The following is a 22,686-nucleotide window of genomic DNA, read 5'->3' as shown; positions in this document are numbered from 1 at the left end:
ATAAAAAGTCGCAATTGCCTTTTTTATTTTATTTTTATTCTGTGGCAGAAATAAACTCCCAGAGCAGGGTTTATTTTCCTTTTTTTAAATGTCATAGTTGTTTAATTTTTATTTTGTTAATGTGGACTTTTGTTTTTCACTGTGAGTAGTTTTTTTTTTCCTAGAGGATGGTTTATTTTTATTTTACGTTTATTTTATTTTTAAAAAATATTATGGTTTTATTTCACTTTATTTTATTTTATTAATGTAGATTTTGTTTTTCATTGTGGAGTTTGTATTTTTTGTAACACATAATTAATACATGTGTGCACTTATGCCACGATGATTATTTAATTTAATTTATTTTGTTATTTTTTTCAAGGAGGTTTTTTTTTCTTCTGTTGATGATCCAGCCTTTATCATACACTCAGGATAGTATCAGTGATGTAGTTCAGCTCGGACTGCCAGCTTAACGTTTCCTGAAATGATTCCAGATCGCAAGAACACATTGTGCAAAGCAACTTTAACTACAAGATCAATGTCTTGCACTAGCACATCACACCTTGACTGTTTAGAGAATAACACACTTTCTAAAATAAATGATTGCGCAGCGCCGGTATCCCTCAGGATGCGGATACGCTTCGTTTCCGACTCATCTTCGCTCAATGATACAACGCTATCACAAATAAACGGTTCAAAAGTAGACTCAATCACTGTATTCAAAGATACATGCTCTGGTGACAAAATCTGTCTTTCAATCACTGAAACACTTTTTGAAGGATTTCAGAGGGATTGTACGTCAGAACGTCGGCTCACTATTGGCCAGCATCACACGCATCACACACTTGACCAGCGTCGGCCAATAGTGAGCCTACGTTCTGGTGTACAACCCAGAAGTGCTGCGCTGTTACGGTACGGATCCACTTTTGCGACACGACTGAAGCTGGTGTCGCAACGCCTCCCCTCATTTGTACGTTGATGGGCATTCCTCAAGTTTACCGCTATGGGCGTGGTTTTGAGCCAGCGGCTCATGATTCGCCCAGTCTCCATGTGCTCTACTTCTATTGGATAGTCGTGTTCAACGGATTCATTTGCATAAAGATGGGCATCGGCCAGCTTTTTAATGCGCCGCTTTCACGGGATGCTTTGCGGGCGCGTTAAAGTCGCTTGACGTCACCCATAGGAATAAAGTGGAGTGCGGCACGACAGAAGTGTCGCACAGACAAGTGGATCCGTACCGTTACACATGTTGTATGTGAACTCACTCAGAGGCCCATACAGAAGAAATGAAGAGTTTAATAAAGTTGTTATTTTAGGTTTAATTCGCACAAAAAGTATTGTCGTTGCTTGATAAACTTAAGGTTGAGCCACTGTAGTCACTTGGACTATTTTAAACATTGTCTTTACTAACTTTCTGCGCAGGCAAGTTTCAATTACCTAGAAGTCTATGGAGGAGTGAGACAGCTCTCAGATTTAATCAAAAATATCTTAATTTATGTTGAACGAAAGTCTTACGGGGTTGGAACAACATGAGGGAGAGTGATTATTACTGACAGAATGTTCATTTTGGGGTGAACTAACCCTTTAAATGACTGGTTTACCACTCGAGGAGTGTTTTCCCGGCGAGGATCTGGCCTCCCCCGCAGTGTTCAGTCCCGGAGCCGCTGATGGAGTCGCGATGGCTCCTTTCCCCGACGAGGTGGATGTTTTTACCGGGCCACACTGGCGCATGAAGCAGCTGGTGGAGCTCTACAGCGAGAAGGTTCGTGTCAGACCTGTTTTATCTCTCATTTCACCAAATAAAGTGGTTTTAAGCGGTCCGACGATGTGTTTGTTTGAGGAGAGCTAACGTTAGTGTTAGCCAAACGGCTAATAGACAGAGAACAGAGTTTATTATGAACGTCTGATAACGATCTGATCTCAGATCTGCACAGATACGCTATCTTTATCTATATATGTTAAGATTTTAACCCATTCTGAGCATGTGAGCTTATAGCCAGAGTATGAGAGGTTAATGTCAATGTCTGATCTCAGATCTGCACGAAAACCGACTTTATTAAATGTAATATAAACACAATAATAAGCCGATGTTGCATTTATTGTGAATGTCTGATCACAGTCTGATTTCAGATATGTAAAAACACTCTATTTTGTATTGTATTGATCTATTTTAGAATAATACTACTACTAATAATAATATAAACACTCAGGCACCACGTGAGATGTGGAAATATGCTGCGTCTGATTAAAAACAATAATTATTTTGATCTTTGTTGTATATTGTTTTCCTAACACAACATTAACTTCTAAACGCATTTTAACCCTTGTAATCTGTGTTAAACATCCACACAGATGTGAATTACACCACATTCAGTGTATCTGATCTATAATCAGATCATTTCTAGATTGAAAACACACTTTAAATGCACTAAAGTGCTTTGCTGATGAGTGTATTTGACTTTAAACTCATTTTTAAACCTCTGAAATTGAGATCTGAGGTGTTAAAGTGAGATGGTTCATTAGTCTGATTCAGTCAGATTACTGTCATTTATTCTGAACAGGTTTGCATGGAGATTATGATGATAATTTTAATACTTTCAGTGGGTGTGTGTGTGTGTAGCTTCAGTTCAGCCCATGTTCAGCCAAGTCACACACAATGCTTATGTAAGACACAAATGTGTGTGTGTGTGTGTGTGTGTGTGTGTGTGTGTGTGTGTGTGTGTGTGTTGCTGTGTCAGTAGTTTGTTGTGTTTCGTGCATCTACACACTCATCTGAACTCGTTTAACATTTGACACACATCCAGCGTTATATAACACTAATGCTATGAGTTTTTAATGGCCGACGCGTGTTTTCAATCTTTCAGATATGATCATCTTTGTGCGAGGGACCGCCATCCTAAAATTTAAAAGCCAGCTATATATTTATATGTATTAAGACATAATTTATTCTGGTGAAAATGAATGTTATAAATATGTGTAAAATAGTATTAGTTAAATAGGCCTACTTAGTTTCAAATGGTACATTATTCTTTTTTCCCCCAATTCACTATAGTACTGCACTGCTATGTGTTATTTATTTAAATCGCTTTTTATTTTGTGTTAATTTTAATAATTTGTTCATTTTAATCAATAAATTTTATTAGTTAGGTCTTATTTTATTATTATTTATTTAAATTATTTATCCATGGAGCTCAGTTTGAAAACCTCTGATCTAAAGGACTATGACCAATATTTTATTAACCGTTCAATTTATTGATGCCATTTGAGTCGTACATGAAATCTGTGTCATATTCTCCGAATGGAAATATTATCTGATTTATAGGCCTGACCAGTGTTATTTTAGTGGCATTGAATATACTATTATAGTTTTTGGTAATATTTAGTTTTATATTTTCTGTTTTTATTTTAAGTTGAGTTAAAGTTTTAGTAATTTTGTGTTTTTGTCATTTTTATCATTTTTTTTAAATGTCTGCATTGTTTTTATTAAGTTTAGTTTTAGTTATTTTAGTACTTCAACTTAAACTAACAAACACAGGAACTTTCGGGAGAGAACGCAGAACTTTCGGGAATGAACGCAGAACTTTCGGGAGAGAACGCAGAACTTTCGGGAATGAACGCAGAACTTTCGGGAGAGAACGCAGAACTTTCGGGAACTTTCGGGAGAGAACGCAAAACTTTCGGGAGAGAACGCAAAACTTTCGGGAACGAACGCAGAACTTTCAGGAGAGAACGCAGAACTTTTGGGAACGAACGCAGAACTTTCAGGAGAGAACGCAGAACTTTTCGGAACTTTCGGGAGAGAACGCAAACCTTTCGGGAACGAACACAGAACTTTCGGGATGGAACGCAGAACTTTCAGGAGAGAACGCAGAACTTTTGGGAACTTTCGGGAGAGAACGCAAAACTTTCGGGAACGAACACAGAACTTTCGGGAGAGAACGCAGAACTTTCAGGAGAGAACGCAGAACTTTTGGGAACTTTCGGGAGAGAACGCAAAACTTTCGGGAGAGAACGCAAAACTTTTTGGAACGAACACAACTTTCGGGAGAGAACGCAGAACTTTCGGGAGAGAATGCAAAACTTTTGGGAACTTTGAGGAGAGAACGCAAAACTTTCGGGAGAGAACGCAGAACTTTTGGGAACTTTCGGGAGAGAATGCAAAACTTTTGGGAACTTTGAGGAGAGAACGCAAAACTTTCGGGAGAGAAAGCAGAACTTTTGGGAACTTTCAGGAGAGAACGCAAAACTTTCGGGAGAGAACACAGAACTTTTGGCAACTTTCAGGAGAGAACGCAAAACTTTTGGGAACTTTCGGGAGAGAATGCAACACTTTCGGGTGAGAACGCAAACTTTTGGGAACGAACACAACTTTCGGGAGAGAACGCAGAACTTTTGGGAACTTTCGGGAGAGAACGCAGAACTTTTGGGAACTTTGAGGAGAGAACGCAGAACTTTTGGGAACTTTCGGGAGAGAACGCAGAACTTTTGGGAACTTTGAGGAGAGAACGCAAAACTTTCGGGAGAGAACGCAGAACTTTTGGGAGAGAATGCAGAACTTTTGGGAACTTTCGGGAGAGAACGCAAAACTTTCGGGAGAGAATGCAAAACTTTCGGGAGAGAACGCAGAACTTTTGGGAACTTTCGGGAGAGAATGCAAAACTTTCGGGAGAGAACGCAGAACTTTTGGGAACTTTTGCGAGAGAACGCAGAACTTTTGGGAACTTTTGCGAGAGAACGCAGAACTTTTGGGAACGAATGCAGAACTTTCTCAAGCGAACGCAAAAGTTTTGAAATCTATTTCTCCTCCCATACCATATCTTTTTCCACCATCATGTTCCTTTCGGGGCATATATATTATGATTATTTTTTTTAATACATTTTTATTTCAGTCAATGTTTTTTTTTTTTTTTTTTTTTTTGACAGTTTTACTTTTTTTTTTTTTTTTTTTTTTTTTTTTACACCATGATAACCTTGTGCCTGACTGACATATCACTCTGACAGAGATATATACTCTTTTATATGTGACTGATTTAGTTTCTTGTCTACATTCGTGCATCAGTAACTCCTCAGTCCTAGATGTTTCATTGCTTGTTTCGTGTGTTTTCCCACAGCTTTCCAAGACGAACTTCTCCAACAACAGGGATTTCCGCTCCTTTCTGCAGTCGCTCCTCGCCACCTTTAAGGAGTTCAAGATGCACGAGCAGATCGAGAACAAATGCATCATCGAGCTTCTGCAGGAACGCAGCCAGATGGTCTATCATGTTCACGCCGACAACAAGCTCTCCGAGATGCTGTCGCTGTTTGAGAAGGGGCTGCGCAGCGTCAAGGTGTGTGTGTGTGTGTGTGTGTGTCAGAGGTCTTATGTTTGATTGCTGCAGCAGAATTTACACACTCAGAATTTTGTGTTGATCAAAAAATATATATATACTTTTTTTATTTATATTTTTCAATTAAACGAATGTACCATATTTTAGTTTGCTAATGTTTTTTTATTTAATATTTTGTATTTTTAGGGGATTTTATGGTGCTGAATTATATTTACGCTGTATTTATAATCCATTGATTCACTTTTTGAGCATAGACCTGAAAATTACATTTCCAACTTAAACTGTGGTAAATCTTGAACGCTTTAGAGCGACAGCCTGAAGTTTGATCTCTTCTCAAAGACGACACTTGCCAGATTATTGCTGAAGTGAAAAAAGTTTTAAAAAGTTTTAACATTTATAGTTATGAAAAATGTGCAAAAATACTATTTTCAATTTTTACATGAAATATGTTCAAAATCACGTTTTACTCTAAAACTGCAAAAAAATATAAACAAGTCGTGTTTTAAATTTGAGGTTAATATCTCAAAAAATGATCTTTCAGTGAGAGTGTGTTCGGCTGCAGTACCAAACGCTTCCACTAGAGGAACTTCGTCTCATTAATTTCCAATGCGCTCATTTTTTACCATAAACAACACAAGCATGACTCTTATTTTCAGGACCATTTAACCTGTTCGAATCATGTCCGTGTTTTTTGTGTGTGTGTGTGTGTGTGTTCACACAGCAAGTGCCAAAACCTTTACAAAGTTTCGTACCATTCCGATAAAGTAAAAAAAAGAAAAATGACAGCTTCACACGTAACACACAAGAGACTGAACGTGGTTCAACACACTGACCAAAGTTTGGCACGTTCACACTCGTCTTGTGAATCTGAACACTGCTGATCACTGATGATGTCATGGACACTCGTGGTCAGACCGCGCGACCGTCAGCCGTGACGTGACAGAGACAAAACGTGTTATATGACTCTCTGTTTATGTATTTTAACAAAACCTCTATTCTATCATCCTAACAGGCTTTTATCTTCAGAATAGACGAGGTCCATTTTGACGTGTCAGTCCAGACTTGCCAAATATTGGGGAATTTTCCACTTGATTATTTACAGGGCGTTGGGAAATCCTGCTCTGAGTTCCTGTCCGGAAAATGGAAAGAATGAAGTTGATCTTGAGTTTATAATAACTTAATTCTAAATGCTGACGAAAACAGTTCATCTGTGATTTTACAGCGTTATTGAACCGTTTTGAGAGACACAGCTCGTACTCAGACCTCGCATGTCCTGTTAACTTAGCTTATTTTTGCACAATATAAAATATATACAATAAAAAGCAAGGAAATGCACATTCATATTACAGTGCAATTAATATATATATATATATATATGGGTCAATGACGTGACGGGTCATTTTTTTGTCCAAAGGCCATAATAATAAAATAACAAATATATAACATCCAAAGTATGTAAGGTAGTACAACTTGATCTCTTTTACTGAATCCAAAAGGTTTTAATTATATTTTACTACATATAAAGGTATTTTAAAGATTTTGAAGTGTCAAAAGGTCATTCGGTAAAACCGATATAGTAAATATTTAAATGGGATAATATTGTTTTTAATAACTAAAGGAACTACAATAATACAAATATAAAGCAGATAAGGCTCTTTTTCTCCTTTCCCTGTGCAATGGAGTGTTTAGAGTAGTCCAATAAATGATTACATTTATGAGATCAGTGATAATTGTATTTAATATTTCTTCTGTGGCACACACTATACACTATCTCAACATCAATGTCAAATCAGTTTTTAACTTTCAAATCAGTGGTTAAACCCAATGACTTTTTTGGTGACAAATCTTTTCCATCTTGTAAAAAATGACAAAAAACAGTGTTAATTGACTGTACAAACCACACAATCTTATTGTTAACACCTAGGAAAACTAAAAAATGGTTTCAAATATAGTTATATCTCCATTCTATTTTTTTACACTTTTAAAAACCTTATTTGTCAGTGACCCATATACAGAAATTTAAATGACTACATCCAAACTATTTTAGTATCATTGAGATACTATTATAATTTTTATTAATATTTTGATATGTGTGCGTATGTGAATGTGTATACATTTATGAATATTTATGAAGTGCATGTAGAGAAGATATTGATATAAACACCAGAAAAAAAAACCAGTATAAAATGTCTAATCTATGAAGAAAAACAGTTAGAAAGCAACAATGAAATGGTCTTTTCAGCATCTTTGATGTTACAGAAGAACATTAATTAAGCTGAGTGTCTGAATCATCTGTCAGTCGCAGCACAGACTCGTTTGTTGTGGCTTTTGTAGTCTCGTAATCGTGACAGCATAATGATCTGCAGCGGAGACGCCTTGTGTCGGGTTTCTGACTCAAGAAATCAATAGTCCTATTTAAAGACGCCTTATTACGCCCTTTCACAAACTCTTGATGTAGTTTTCAGTCTCGACTAGAACAGGTTTTCCTGCTTGAATGTTGATTATTCTCCTCATATTCTCCATTGTTGCGGCTCCTCTCTTCCCAGTCTGTCAGTAACGCTCTGTTTACTTCCTGTCTCTATGAAGCCCCTCCTCCTGAAAAGCACACTGTGCTCTGATTGGTCGGCTGGAGCAGTGTGTTGTGATTGGTCAAGCGCTTCGAGTGTGTTTGGGAAATGTCCCGCTCCTTACCATAACTGCCAGTTTAACACACTACTAACTAACTCAACCAGGCCCCGCCCCTTTATTCTGCGCATGAATTATTATAATGAGGAATATTGTGACGTGTTCGTTCCCGGAAGAAACTCGAGATACAGTGGAGGCGTTTCAGGAGTTCAGACACACTGACACTGATATAGAGGATAACTCACTTTACATGCTCAAACATGTCATTTTTCACCGTGGTGTTGTTTCAGAGCGAGTACGAGCAGCTGAATTACGCGCAGCAGCTGAAGGAGAGGCTGGAGGCGTTCACTCAGGATTTCCTTCCTCATATGAAAGAGGAAGAGGAGGTGAGACTCACTTTTAACAAGTACTGGGCGACGATTAATCGCATCCAAAATAAAAGTTTGTGTTTACATAATATACGTGTGTACTGTGTATAATTATTTTGTATATATAAATACACACACATGCATGTGTATATTTAAGAAAAATTAGTTATTTATTCATAATTTATTTATTCAGTACATTTTTTTCAATAAGACCAAAGACGCATCAGATACTAAAATTGATCAGGTTTAATGACGTCCTTTGAATTATTATTATTTTTTTATTTTTTTATAAAGTATATCCTAAGATTTAATTAATAATCCAACCTTTCAATAAATATTACATTTTGTTAGAAATATATTAGAATTAGTTATTAATAATTAGTTATTATATTAGTAGTATTTTTTTAATAAACCCACTACCATTCAAAAGTTTGGGGTCTGTAATTTATTTATTTATTTTCATTTTTGAAGTCTTCTGCTCACCAAGGCTGCATTTATTTGATTAAAAATACATTTACATTTACATTTACATTTATTCATTTAGCTGACGCTTTTATCCGAAGCGACTTACAATTGCTATATATGTCAGAGGTCGCACGCCTCTGGAGCAACTAGGGGTTAAGTGTCTTGCTCAGGGACACATTGGTGTCTCACAGTGGATTCGAACCCGGGTCTCTCACACCAAAGGCATGTGTCTTATCCATTGCGCCACACCACCCCCATTTTGGATTAAAATTGTGAAATATTATTACAATTCAAAACAGCTGTTTTCTATGTGAATGTATAGTCAAGTGTAATTTATTCCTGTGATCAAAGCTGAATTTTCAGCAAATAAAACCTTTAAATATATAAAATTGAATTTTGCAGTGGCATTCCTGCAGATCCATAATGCAGAATTTAAAGTGCATTATTTTAACCTTAAGTTTGCATTCGTCCCGTCAGATGTGTGGTCTCTCTCTGTGTCCGTCTGATGTGTTGTGCGTGTTCTCAGGTGTATCAGCCCATGCTGATGGAGTACTTCACGTACGAGGAGCTGAAGGCCATCAAGCGTCAGGTGATGCTGCAACACTGCAATAATCCGTCCTGGAGCTCCGCCGCCGCCGACGTGCTGAAGGGCCTGAACCTCTGGAGTCAAGCTGAGGAGCTGCACAAGGCCTTCAAATACTCCGACCACGAGAAGACAGAAGACGGTGAGTCCCTAATCAAAATTTTGACGATTAATCGAGTACTCACATAATTTAACAAGTGAACAATGGCCTTTTGGTGGTCAAGTAATCTATTAATCGAGTACTCAGATAATTTAACCAGTCAATAAATAGCCTTTTGGTGGTCAAGTAATCGGACTATTATTTTGACGATTAATCGAGTACTCACATAATTTAACAAGTGAACAATGGCCTTTTGGTGGTCAAGTAATCTATTAATCGAGTACTCAGATAATTTAACCAGTCAATAAATAGCCTTTTGGTGTTCAAGTAATCGGATGATTATTTTGACGATTAATCGAGTACTCAGATAATTTAACAAGTGAACAATAGCCTGGAAACCCGAACAAGCAGCACATGCAGAGAGTGAGTTTGTGTGGAGCAGATTTTACTGTGAACGGAGCTGCTCGGAGAAATGCGTAACCAGCGCGCATGTGAATAATTAACGTGCAGCGCTTCACTCTGAAACATGCATGTATTTATTTAACTGAACTGCAGCCTTTGTGATTTCACAATATACTATGATTTTTAAATGGTTTATATATTGTGCAGTCTTTGAAAACGGTCTAAAGAAATGCCATCAATTGAGCGATATCGCCTCTCCTTTTACAGTGGGGTTGGGAGAAGCACGGGAGTGAAGAATAAAGATATAAAAATGTATAGAAAGTATAAAAATATAATGTATAAAAAAGATTCTATAGTCTTCCTTAGGAAATTATATTATATGATAAACACTTAATTATTAGTATTCACAGCAAATTGTAAAAAGTAAATTACATGGGCCTGTTTTATTTAAATTATTATAATTATTTCAATCTTTATTTTTGATAAATTTGTATTATTATTATAATTACTATCAGTATTACTATTATTTATAGTCATATTTAACATTTTGGGTCAATCTGTGCAGCCCTTCAAACAAGCACAGCAAATTTAATTAGTTTTGAACGAATTAATTTTTATTTATTAATTTTATATTTGAATGTGTGTGTATATATATATATATATATATATATATATATATATATATATATATATATATATATATATATATATATATATATATATATATATATATATACACATATATATACATAAAATTATAAGATTTATAATTTTATGACATTTTTTTGACATTTTATTTAGTTCTCTGTTGAATTATCTTTAAAGTTTTCAATAAATGCAGAAATTAAGACAGCCATAAATATAAATGCTGTATTTTTCAGCAGTTTAATCATTTTGTTTTATTATTATTATCATTGTTGTTATTATTATTATTATTATTATTATTGTTATTTTTCTTAAATACTTAATTTTTATTTTACATTGAAATATCACAATAGTAATAGAATACACACCCAAAAAGGGACAATTTTAACATGCTATATAAAAATATCTGTTGAGTATATTGAGCTAAAACTACACACACACACACACACACACACACACACACACACACACACACATACACACACGCACGCACGCACGCACACCCTGAGGACATCAGAGACTTATTTTACATCCTGTGAAAAGGGCGTTATACCCCTCCTTAAGCAAAGAGTATAGAAGGCAAGAGGTGAAACTCTGATGCTCTTTTGCTAACAGCCACTAGGTGGCGCGTCGGGAGCGCGGCCGCCATTTTGGAGTGAAAATGCCAACTGGACAACAGCACAGATACACAGACACAGACAGAATGATGACGAAAGAGAAGTCAAAGTGGAATAAAAGAACGCAAAATTAAGTCATCAGTAAATTTTCTTTTGTTCTCTAACATTCTCTATTGTCTTCTAGCCTATGTGTTTTAAGTTATCAGTTGTGGAATCCAGCCTTTCAGTAGGTCATTGTTTTAGCCTACTTTATTGAGTATTTCCATTTTGTGCAACTTTACACATTTACTATTACTAATATTAGTTACTATTACTCCACTGGGTCTGAAATGTGTATAATACTTTTAAATCCCCTGGATCTTACAGAACATGGTGCGTCGCTGTGTCTGTCATCCCATAATTAATTAATTAACTATTTTTTTTTCTAAAAACAGTTTAACAGCTTAAAACGGTTTACGGTCTAGCTGTTAATTCCTGTTATTTATTGTCCAACATTTCAAATTTTTCTGATGCATGTCCTTTAATTTGATTTAATTTGTTGGTATTAATTCAGTGTTTATAATGCTAATACTTTCCAACCCAAACTGACATGGTTTATAGAGAGCAAGGGTTTTGTGTAAAAAGGAGGTAGACTTAATCATAACGTCTGTCAAATAAACTGTTAAAAGGATTTGATGATCACTAGTCTAGTGATTGTACGCTATTCTGTGTTGTCATCATTCAGCCTACTTATTATTCTTTTTTTAACATTGCCATAGCGATAGCGAGAAGCTAGTGGACTGCCGAGTCACTGTCACCCCAAAATGGCGGAAGTGAAGCGCTGGTGTTGCAAAGGAACGTTCTATTGGCTTTCACTTCGTCAATATAAGTTCTTTGCCTTAAGTGACTTAGACTTGCCTATGATCTTATTGTTTTCGGTTGCGTCATCTTTAGCAGATGACCTTTGACCTCTTAGGCCAGGCATTGCCCGTGTTACTCTAGCACTGGATTTCTCAACCTCCTTCCGCATTGAAGTCTGATGCAAACCTGAAGTTTCCCCTGAGTCGAGTGTAAACCATGTGACCCTGTGAGCGTGCTGTGGCCTCAGGTTGGTCTCCGATGTTCAGATGTCATGTGTCAGTGGTTGGATGTGTTGTGTCCCTCAGAGCGGGGCAGCGAGCGCGCCTCCATCTCGGCTCTGCCTCAGGAACTGCTCCTCAAGGTGTTCCGCTTCCTGGGTCCGGCGGATCTGTGTCGCTGTGGGCAGGTGTGCAACATCTGGGCTCAGGTGTCCAAGACCGGCTCGCTGTGGAGACACCTGTACCCCGTACGCTGGGCCAGAGGTGCGTCAACACACACTCACACACACACATATACATGTGAAGTGGAGATACACACTGCAAAACAGTGTTTCTGTCTTGTTTCCAGTCCAAATATCTAACATTTCTTAAATCAAGATGCATTTACTAGAGGAGGGACATGATATAAGATATTATGTCCTGTTTTGAAAACAGTTATTTACATTTTATTTCAGGATTATTTGATGAATAGAAAGTTCAAAAGAACAGCATTTATCTGAAATATAATCTTTTGTAACATTATAAATGTCTTTACTGTAACTTTTGATCAGTTTAACTCATTCTTGATGAATAAAAGTATTGATTTATTTTATTTCTTTCCCCCAAAAAATAAAATATAAATTCTTACTGACCCCAAACTCCTGAACGGTAGTGTTTAATGTTACAGAAGCTTCTATTTCAGATAAATGCTGTTCTTTTGAACTTTCTATTCATCACAGAATCCTGAAATAAAATGTAAATAACTGTTTTCAACACTGATAATAATCATAAATGTTTCTTGAGCATCAAATCATCATGTTAGAGTGATTTCTGAAGGATCATGTGACACTGAAGACTGGAGTAATGATGCTGAACATTCAGCTTTGATCACAGGAATAAATTACACTTTACTGTATATTCACATAGAGAACAGCTGATTTACATTATAATATTTCACTGTTTTTACTGTATTTTTAATCAAATAAACACAGCTTTGGTGAGCAGAAGAGACTCTTTTAAAAACATTAAAAATCTTACAGATCCAAAACTTTTGACTGGTGGAATATACAGTAAAGTGTAATTTATTCCTGTGATCAAAGCTGATGTTCAGCATCATTACTCCAGTCTTCAGTGTCACATGATCCTTCAGAAATCACTCATTTCTGATAAATGAATAATAAATAGTGTCAGCTTTGAGTTCATGTGTCAGTATCGCCCTCTTGTGACCAAACATCAGCTGAGTCGTGTTTATTACTTTAAGATGAAGGATATTTTCCCTTTAGTATATTAATGTGCACCAATGATTGAGCATTAAAGGCAGGTAGAAAATAAATGTTTATTTCATGGTGTCTTTTAAAAAGATTTTAAATTTAATTAAATATTACATTTATATTGAAATATTAAATAAATATTCTTACAGTATGAGTGTTTTTATTATTTTATAATTAAGTAACTTTAATTAAACAATAATAGCTAATTATTTTATAATTATTTTCATATTAAAAACTTTATTTAAAAAATGATATACTACATAGCAAATATTTTATAAATTTTGATTAAAATGTTATATTATAAAATTAATATAATTTTAATAAAAAACAGTAATATACTGCATTATTCAAATCATTTTTTTTAGCATTTTTATGCTATAAAACTTTCATTACAAACAGTAGTATACTGCATTAGTGAACTCTTTTTTGAATTATAAAACTTAATTTTGAAAAAAATACTTCAATGAATTATTTGTATAATTTTTTTATTGAATTATTTTTTATATTTTAAAACTAATTTCAAACAGCATTAGTGAATTATTTTTTTAAATGTTTTTCAGAATTAATTATAAAACTTTAATTTAAAGCAGTACTATTCTGCATTAGTGAATTATTTTTTAAATATTTTTTACAAAAAACATACTATAGTGAATTGTTTTATAATTTTTGTTTATTTTATAATCATAAAACTTACTAAATTTACTAAATTAGTGAATTGTATTTATAATTGTTTTCTATAATTATAAAACTTTTATTAAAAATGTTGATATCCTGCATTTATATTTTGTTTTATTAATTATTTAAATTGTAATTAAAAAACTGCATTACTGCCACGTGTTTAATGCATTTATATATTTTTTATTTTAATTATTTAATAATTTTTTATTTATTAATGAAATTGTAATTAAAAACTGCATTACTGACACGTTTAATTCAGCACGTTGTCCAGTCATCTAAAAATCTAAAAGTATTATTTTTATTATTAATTTTTAATGTAGTTTTAATGGAGAAAATGAAGATCGAGTCCGTATGTTGCATTGTGGGATACAGCATCTCTCGGTGTATATGCTGCCTGTAGGTCACCTGTGATTGGTTGTGGTGTTTGTAGGGGACTATTACTGTGGTCCTCCAGGCGAGTTGGACCAGGAGCCGGATGATGATTGGGTGAAGAGTCTCCAGGACGAGGGACGAGCCTATCAGGAGTGGGACGAGGACGCAGACGTCGACGAATCAGGTGAGCCTTCACTTAGAACTACATTTCCCATGATCCCGCGGGCCGTAGCTGTGAAATAAACATTCTTACTGACCCCAATCTTTTGAACGGTACTGTTTAATTAGGGCTGGGAATAATTATTTTTATTTAATTTTTTTATATATTTATTTATTTATTTATTTATTTATTTAAAGTTTAATATACAGGTTTAATTTCTTCTTATTAATGAAGCACTTTTAAGCATATGTTCACAGCTGTTGTTTCTGCTGTGCTCAGAGGAGGCGTGTGAAGGCTCTCCAGCCATTAATGCGGTTCAGAGAGAGAAGACTCTTCTCGACGGGATGATCCAGAAGCTTCTGCCTGTCGTCGGCTCGTCCGTTCGTTCGCTCAGCCTGGCCTACAGCTCCACCGTCTCCAGCAAGATGGTGCGTTACCCAGATCATGTGATCAACACTCACACATGACCAAACTGAGCACTGAAGAGCAGTCGCTCAAGATCATGATTCAGTGACTCACTCATAAAGACTTCACTTGATTCATTACTGGATGAATCAGTGTTTTCTCTTGAATTAATGATTCAATGACAAACACATGTTTTAACAGTCACTTGTCTCCACCTACTGGTGTAGTGATGTAATGATACACACATGGTGTAATGATGTAATGTAATGATCACATGGGTGTTTGAATCGAGATTGCGATCTTAATCGTGCAGCTCTAATATGTCTATGAAATCTAGTTAAATATAGAAGTTATTTGACTATTAACCATATTTAACTGGTCTATCCTGCTTTTAAACTCATGATTTATTATTATATAACATTAAATAATAGTTGTTTTTAAACTTATCTGGGAACAATGAAATAATACTGTATAATATATAATAATATTTTCTCCTTCCAGGTGCGACAGATCCTCAGTTTGTGCCCAAACCTGACTCACCTGGACCTCACGCAGACTGACGTCTCTGACTCCGCCTTTCACAGGTTGGCTCTTCTGATTGGTTGTTCAAAACGTTTGGCATTGACTGCTCATATCGGCGTGTTTGTATATTTGATAAACTGTAATGCCATGTTGATTTTGTTGAGCCCACTTGTTTCACTACTAGATGAATCAGTGTTTTTGAACGAATCTCTTGAATGAATGATTCAATGACTCACTCATATAGACTTCACTTGTTTCATTACTGGATGAATCAGATTTTTTAATGAATCTCTTGAATGAATGATTCAATGACTCACTCATATAGACATCACTTGTTTCATTACTGGATGAATCTGTTTTTTTTAATGACTCTCTTGAACGAATGATTCAATGACTCACTCATATAGACTTCACTTGTTTCATTACTGGATGAATCTGTTTTTTTAATGACTCTCTTGAATGAATGATTCAGTGAGTCACTCCTAAAGTCTTTGGCATGTTGATTTTGTGGAATATTTCAGTTACTCTGTTGTGTTTTTCCAGCTGGGCGGAGTTGGGGGTGTGTCATACTCTAGAGCACCTGGATCTGTCGGGCTGCGACAAAATCACCGACCGCACACTGAAGATTCTCTCTCTGGGTTTGGGCGACTTAATGGCGTCCGATCCGGATCGCAGAGCCAAACTGCTGAAAGCCCCGCCCTCTCCCATCAAACTACAAGACGAGCACTCCCTTCAGCCAATAGGACGCAGCTGCCAGGATCTCATATTCAAGCGGAGACCTGGTGGGCGTGGCTCAGGCTGTGGCCCCGCCCACGTGTGGGTTCTTGATCCGGTGAAACTAGCCGACATCGAGGACGCAGCCGACTGGAGCAAACCAGGGGGCGTGTCTACACAGGGAAGTGGGCGTGGTCACATTTTCGAGTCGCAGGGAGGCGTCGGCTCATGCTGTTGTAGGAGGAGCCGGAGGAGGAGCTTCAGGACTGGTATAAGCTCCTCCCCCTGGCAGTATGGCTCAATGGGTGACGCCCACTGTGGTCACTCCACCTGTTGCACATCAGATGTGTCGCTCTGGACTGTGAGAGAAACGCTCTGTGACCTCCAGGCCACAGGGGGCAGTGTTGATTTTCGGACTAAATGCTCGTTTGAGGGCGAATCTTGCCCTGATCGTAACAACAGGACTGACCAATCAGGAGCCTTTCGAACACTCCAGTTCCTCAGCCTGTCTGGATGCTATCAGATCACGGATCTCGGCCTGAGGTACACAACAAACACCGCCATGATATAATAGGGGCTTTCGCACCGGAGGATCCTTTTCATACTTCCTAGATCTATTGGCGGAAGTTCCCGTATTTTGGCGCGTTCGCACCGCAGGAACTTGGAACGATTTTAGCTCTAGGAACTCCTTTTGGAGGAACAGATTTACTCCTCCTTCAGAGTCGGTCTAAACCAGCGCTATAGGAACTACGGTGATGTCAGTGTTCGCTGATTGGCCGAACGCACGCGAAACACCAGCACATGCTTTTTTAAAAAGCAGTGTAAACACACAGATTATAGCCTATATATTTACTCAGAAACTAACTCTCAGAATATGTAAAACAGTGATAGATGGAGCTCTCAACCTTTACACTGAGGAGAAAACCCAACGCCACTTTGAGGAGACCAAGAGAAACATGATTATGTATTTCTGCTCAGCAACACTGGACATCAACCACATGTCATACGCTAATAACTCTTCATTACTGTCTACTTTGTGTATAACAGTTCTATCTAATAATGTATTAGACAGGACTGTTAGACAGATCGTACACTAATGAACACAGAGAATATGAGGACTGTGAGCTCAGTCGTTCTCAGCGGCGTCAAAATAAAAGTCACAACAACAAGCGTGTCTTAAAGGGATACTCCACTTTTTTTGGAAATAGGCTCATTTTACAGCTCCCTCAGAGTTAAACAGTTGAGTTTTACCGGTTTCGAATCCATTCAGCCGATCTCCGGGTCTGGCGGGCGGTACCACTTTTAGCATAGCTTAGCATAGATCACTGAATCGGACAAGACCGTTAGCATCTCTCTCAAAAGAATTACTAAAGAGTTTCGATATTTTTCCTATTTAAAACTTGACTCTTCTGTAGTTACATCGTGTACTAAGACCGACGGAAAATGTAAAGTTGTGATTTTCTAGGCTGATATGGCTAGGAACTACTCTCATTCCGGCGTAATAATCAAGAAACTGTGCGGCCGTACCATGAGTCCAGCAGGCGTAATGATATGACGCAGCGCCTGATAATAGGTCTAATAGGTTAGACAAACTTAGTCCCGGTCACGTTGCAAGTTACTGAGCTGGGGACTATTATCAGGCGCTGTGTCATATCATTACGCCTGCTGGACTCATCTGGAGAGATGCTAATGGTCCTGTCCGATTCAGTGATCTATGCTAAGCTATGCTAAAAGTGGTACCGCCAGACCCGGAGATCGGCTGAATGGATTCGAAAACGGTAAAACTCAACTGTTTAACTCTGGGGGAGCTGTAAAATGAGCCTATTTCCAAAAAAAGTGGAGTATCCCTTTAAGACCCTTCAGAGTTCCTACTGGCGGTGTGAACGCAACCAGGAAAATGTTCCTATGGGAACCATTAGTTCTTGGGTAAACAACGTTACTCAGTGTTTTTGTCTTGTTTCCAGTCCAAATATCTAAAATTTCTTAAATCAGGATGCATTTACTAGATGAGTAAAATTATATAAGATATTAAGTCTTGTTTTCCGTGGGAATTAATCTAAATTAAGCCAATGGGGTCAGAAAAATAATCTTAATTCAAACAGAAACAACATTATTTATAGTTATATTATAGTTAAAACATTATGGTTTTAAGCATCACCTCATTTATTCCCCCAGAAAACAGGACATAATATCTTATATCATTTTACTCATCTAGTAAATGCATCTTGATTTAAGAAATTTTAGATATTTGGACTGGAAACGAGACAAAAACACTGCGTAAGAAAAGCATGTTTTGCCGTGTAGTTCCTAGAACGAAAGCCCCTAATGATTTCAGCTCCTGATTTGTCTAATTTCATTGTTTGTTTAATTGTTTGTTTTTTACAAATTGTGATACCTCAGTTAAATGTCATGCTTCAGTATTAGTGTGTGTGTGTGTGTGTGTGTGTGTGTCAGGTGTCTGTCTCAGCGTGGAGGGCTCCCTCTACTGGAGCATCTGAATCTGTCGGGCTGTCTGCTCATCACGGGGGCGGGGCTTCAGGAGCTGGTGTCCGCTTGCCCCGCCCTCAACACGCAGCACTTCTACTACTGCGATAACATTAACGGTAACACACCATCACACACTCACACTGCTGAGAATCATGATGAACACGTGACTTATCTGATCGAGATGAACACACAACTTATCCGAATCCTTAATTAACGGCAAATACATCACCTTTAATTAATAAATAGCACATAACGAAGAGGAATATTAAATCTCAGAATTTATCTCAGAATTTCCCAGACTGGGTTTCCTGAGTTGACGAAAAGTTATTCATAATAGATGGTTCTATATTTCGATTGGTTTTGAAAATATATGATATATGAATTCATATTGTTTTTAAAAATTACTCATTTTGTTTTTACATTTGTATTATTTTATTATTAAATATAAATAAATAATTTGTAGAATATAATAACTCTTACTGAAATGAGATGAAATATATTGTTCGCCTGCATGTCATGTGACCATTAACTGACGTAAGAGCAGTTTTATTTTTATTTTTACTATTATAGTTTTATTAATATTTGAAGTTGGTCATTTTTGTAATTTTGTATCAGTTATTAATTTTTATTTTATCTCTAGTTGTTTTATTACATCCTTATACTAATGAAAAATGTTGCCTTGGCAACTAGCTCATTTTTTTATATATATATACTTTATTATATTTCAGTTCATGTTTATTTTATTTGGGATCATTTATTCCTTCATCCGAGAACTTTGTGAATGTTCAATGTGAAAATCTTTTTGCTCAAATGTGTTCGGCTGACAAAAAACGTTGTAAATCCTTGAATATGTTTATGATATGTGATATGATATGAGAGCGTCTGCTAAATGTAAATTACTGTAATGCCCACAATTCCACATATGAAGTCCAAACCCAAGTATGACGTCATCTTGGTAAGTAAAGGGTGGGTTTGTTACGAAGCCTGTTTTTATCTAACGTAAAAATGTAAAATAGCTCATACTAGTTCATTTTGTTCACGTATATCATGTTTCAGTCCATACACTGCAAAACATGCTCTTCTTACTCAGTGTTTTTGTCTTGTTTCCAGTCTAAATATCAAACATTTCTTAAATTAAAGTTTCAAGCAGCGTTTATCGGGGTTCAAGCATTTAAGGCCTTTAAGCACACATGCATAAAAAGACATTAAGTTTTATTTGGCAACCATTTAACCACTGACATCATAGATGGAAAAGACCATTTACAGCCAATACAGGCAATTTACCATAAGAAGTACATGTTTTTTTAAGCTTTTTAACAGTTATAGCGCCACCTATGGTCCAATCTCCATAATTTGTTGCATGGTTATTATCTGCTCACCAATTTTCGTGAAGTTCTGAGCTTTCATTTGGGATTTATAGGCTTTTTAGTGTATTTTGCCACGCCCATTTTATAAATGACCCTGTTATAGCCATCCAAATGCAAAAGTTGCAAAAGACTGGTCTGGTTCCGATCGGGCGAAAAACCTAGGACTAGTTCGCAAAAGTTGGTTTTAAACATATTCGCGAATATTTAATGAACTGTTTGATTGACAGCAGTGGTTCTTGAGGCAAAGTTGTTCTCCATGAGGAGATCTATCAAATGATATGCATATTGTGTGGATGAGTGTAACACCACGTGATTACAGAGCCATAAAACTCGTTAGCACCAACTAGTGGCCGATTTCTTTCAAAATTCTTACAGATCTCTAGGGCCATGAGTCGAACATGCCCATCGAGTTTCGTTCTGATCGGCCTCTGTTAACCTTGTCTAATAGGTGCTCAACTTCATTGGCCGATGGCAGCCATGTTTTTCAAGATACACCAATGTCCTCATAGACATACCTTGGACCAAGACACTGCATACCAATTTTCAAGTCAATCGGACTAACATATAAGGGTGGTTATAGCCTTTTTCATGTTATAGCGCCACCTAGTGTTAAATCAGCATTATATATATATATATATATATATATATATATATATATATATAAATAAATAAATAATAAAATATATATATATATATATATATATATATATATATATATATATATATATATATATATATATATAATTTTTTTTTTTTTTTTTTTTTTTTTTTTACTGTTACCCCAGATTGAACTCCTACACACGTGTACCAAGTTTGGTGAAGATATCTCATTTACTTCTTGAGTTATAGCCATTTTAGTAAAATTGGCTCCTACCACAACGTTCATTTTGTGCCCCCTAGCGACCATGAACCGAAATGTCAACTTTTTTTTCGATAATAATTGATATTCAGACTCCAGAGAACATTTCTCTGGCGAAAAACCTAGGACTAGTTTTAAGCATCAACTTACTTCATTTTGATTAATTCCCCCATAAAATCTTATGTCATTTTACTCATCTAGCAAATGCATCTTGATTTAAGAGTTTTTAGATATTTGGACTGGAAACTAGACAAAAACACTGAGTAAGAAAAGCATGTTTTGCAGTGTGTTTGTATTGGGAAACATCAGTTGAACACCATTTGCTTTAGCATAGTTGTAGATTTACACTTTGTTTTTCTCAGTTTAATAGTAAATCTCCTGTAAATGTCATTGTTTTGTGTGTTTGTAAGTGGTTTCCGTCTCTGGTTCTGCAGGTCCTCATGCAGACACGGCCAGCGGATGCCAGAATCTGCAGTGTGGTTTCAGGGCTTGCTGTCGATCCGGAGAATGATGCGTATTTATCCCCGTTTCCCCCCCTTTCCATCTCTCTCCTCGTGTCCCTCTCTCATCCCTCATCATCCACGTGCACTTTAAGCGGGAAAGTGCTTCAAGATGCTCTTCGACGCAGTTTGCTTTCACTAAAAATCAAATAAAGTGAAATTCATCTTTGTAAACCAATCCCTGAAAGGTGTTGTGAAGGAACTAAATGATGTATATTTGTACATAATTCACAGGACGCTCTTTAATTGGAAACTTTAAGATGTTACTTTAACATCGTGTGGGTTGTTTTTTTGTTTTGAGGACTTCAACCCAGGCACATCTCGAGCTTTACACTGCGAAAACTGTCTTGTTTCCAGTCCAAATATCAAACATTTCTTAAATCAAGATGCATTTACTAAAGTAGTGAAATGACATAAGATATTAAGTCTTGTTTTCTGGGGAAATAAATAAAAATTAATAGATTTTTTGCTTAAAACGAGCAGAATGATCTGCCAATGGGGAGAAAAATAATGTTGTTTCTGTTTGAATTAAGATTATTTTTCTGACCCCATTGGCAGATCATTTTGCTGTTTTAAGCATCAACTCACTTCATTTTGATTAATTCCCCAGAAAACAGGACTTAATATCTTATGTCATTTTACTACTTTAGTAAATGCATCTTGATTTAAATTTTTTTTGATATTTGGACTGGAAACAAGACAAAAATAAGTAAGAAAAGCATGTTTTTGCAGTGAAGTTCCTCCATCTCCGTCTCAAGAACCATTACTCTGGGTAAGATGTTTTAATCACCTGCGCAAAATAGGAAAAATGCAATTCACAAGCTTGAGTTGTGGTTTGTCAGATAAATCAGCAGGTGTTTTTGGAAAACAAAAAGTTAGTAACCAGAAGCCGTATTAGTTGCGTTCATCTCTAGGTTTTAACCTAATGCCTCTCTAGCTTCACTGAACGAGACGTCACCTGTGGTTTAAACATCTGGCAACCACGTCAAAGCGTTATCCAAGAATTCACACTTTGGTTGGTTGAAAGGGCTTGTGAACTATAATAAGTCCTGGGTATATATTACACTTGTTAATTTTCCAGAGTTTTTAGATGCTGCATGATCTGTTTCTTTTGCGTAGCTGACCATTAAAAGCACCTTGACAGAACATTTGTCTATGTTGAAGTCTTTATTGAGCAGATGGTGACCAGGCGTCCATAAAAGT

The 22,686-nt window shown here is 36.4% G+C and overlaps 1 protein-coding gene across 2 annotated transcripts; it reads left to right on the top strand.

Moving 5' to 3' along the window:
* The first annotated feature begins 1,598 nt into the window (after positions 1 to 1,598).
* On the top strand, positions 1,599 to 22,629 carry fbxl5 (F-box and leucine-rich repeat protein 5). Of its 2 annotated transcripts, XR_014629588.1 has the most exons (12): positions 1,599 to 1,741; positions 5,091 to 5,306; positions 8,222 to 8,317; positions 9,291 to 9,489; positions 12,257 to 12,433; positions 14,528 to 14,653; positions 14,909 to 15,057; positions 15,536 to 15,618; positions 16,100 to 16,813; positions 18,725 to 18,873; positions 21,418 to 21,745; positions 22,183 to 22,629. XR_014629588.1 is itself a non-coding variant. In XM_084428533.1 (11 exons), exons 1-11 carry the CDS (start codon positions 1,658 to 1,660, stop codon positions 21,492 to 21,494), a joined length of 2,070 nt encoding a protein of 689 aa, XP_084284659.1. In that variant the 5' UTR covers positions 1,599 to 1,657; the 3' UTR covers positions 21,495 to 22,629. The 2 variants fall into 2 exon arrangements, 1 of the variants encoding a protein (XP_084284659.1); XM_084428533.1 differs by having other exon boundaries at positions 21,418 to 22,629.
* The last annotated feature ends 57 nt before the right edge of the window (positions 22,630 to 22,686 follow it).

Source organism: Rutilus rutilus, assembly GCF_951802725.1.
Source record: "Rutilus rutilus genome assembly, chromosome: 13".
NCBI lineage: Eukaryota > Metazoa > Chordata > Actinopteri > Cypriniformes > Leuciscidae > Rutilus > Rutilus rutilus.
Note: the sequence above shows the minus strand (reverse complement) of the source record. Positions and strands in the feature narration are given on the sequence as shown.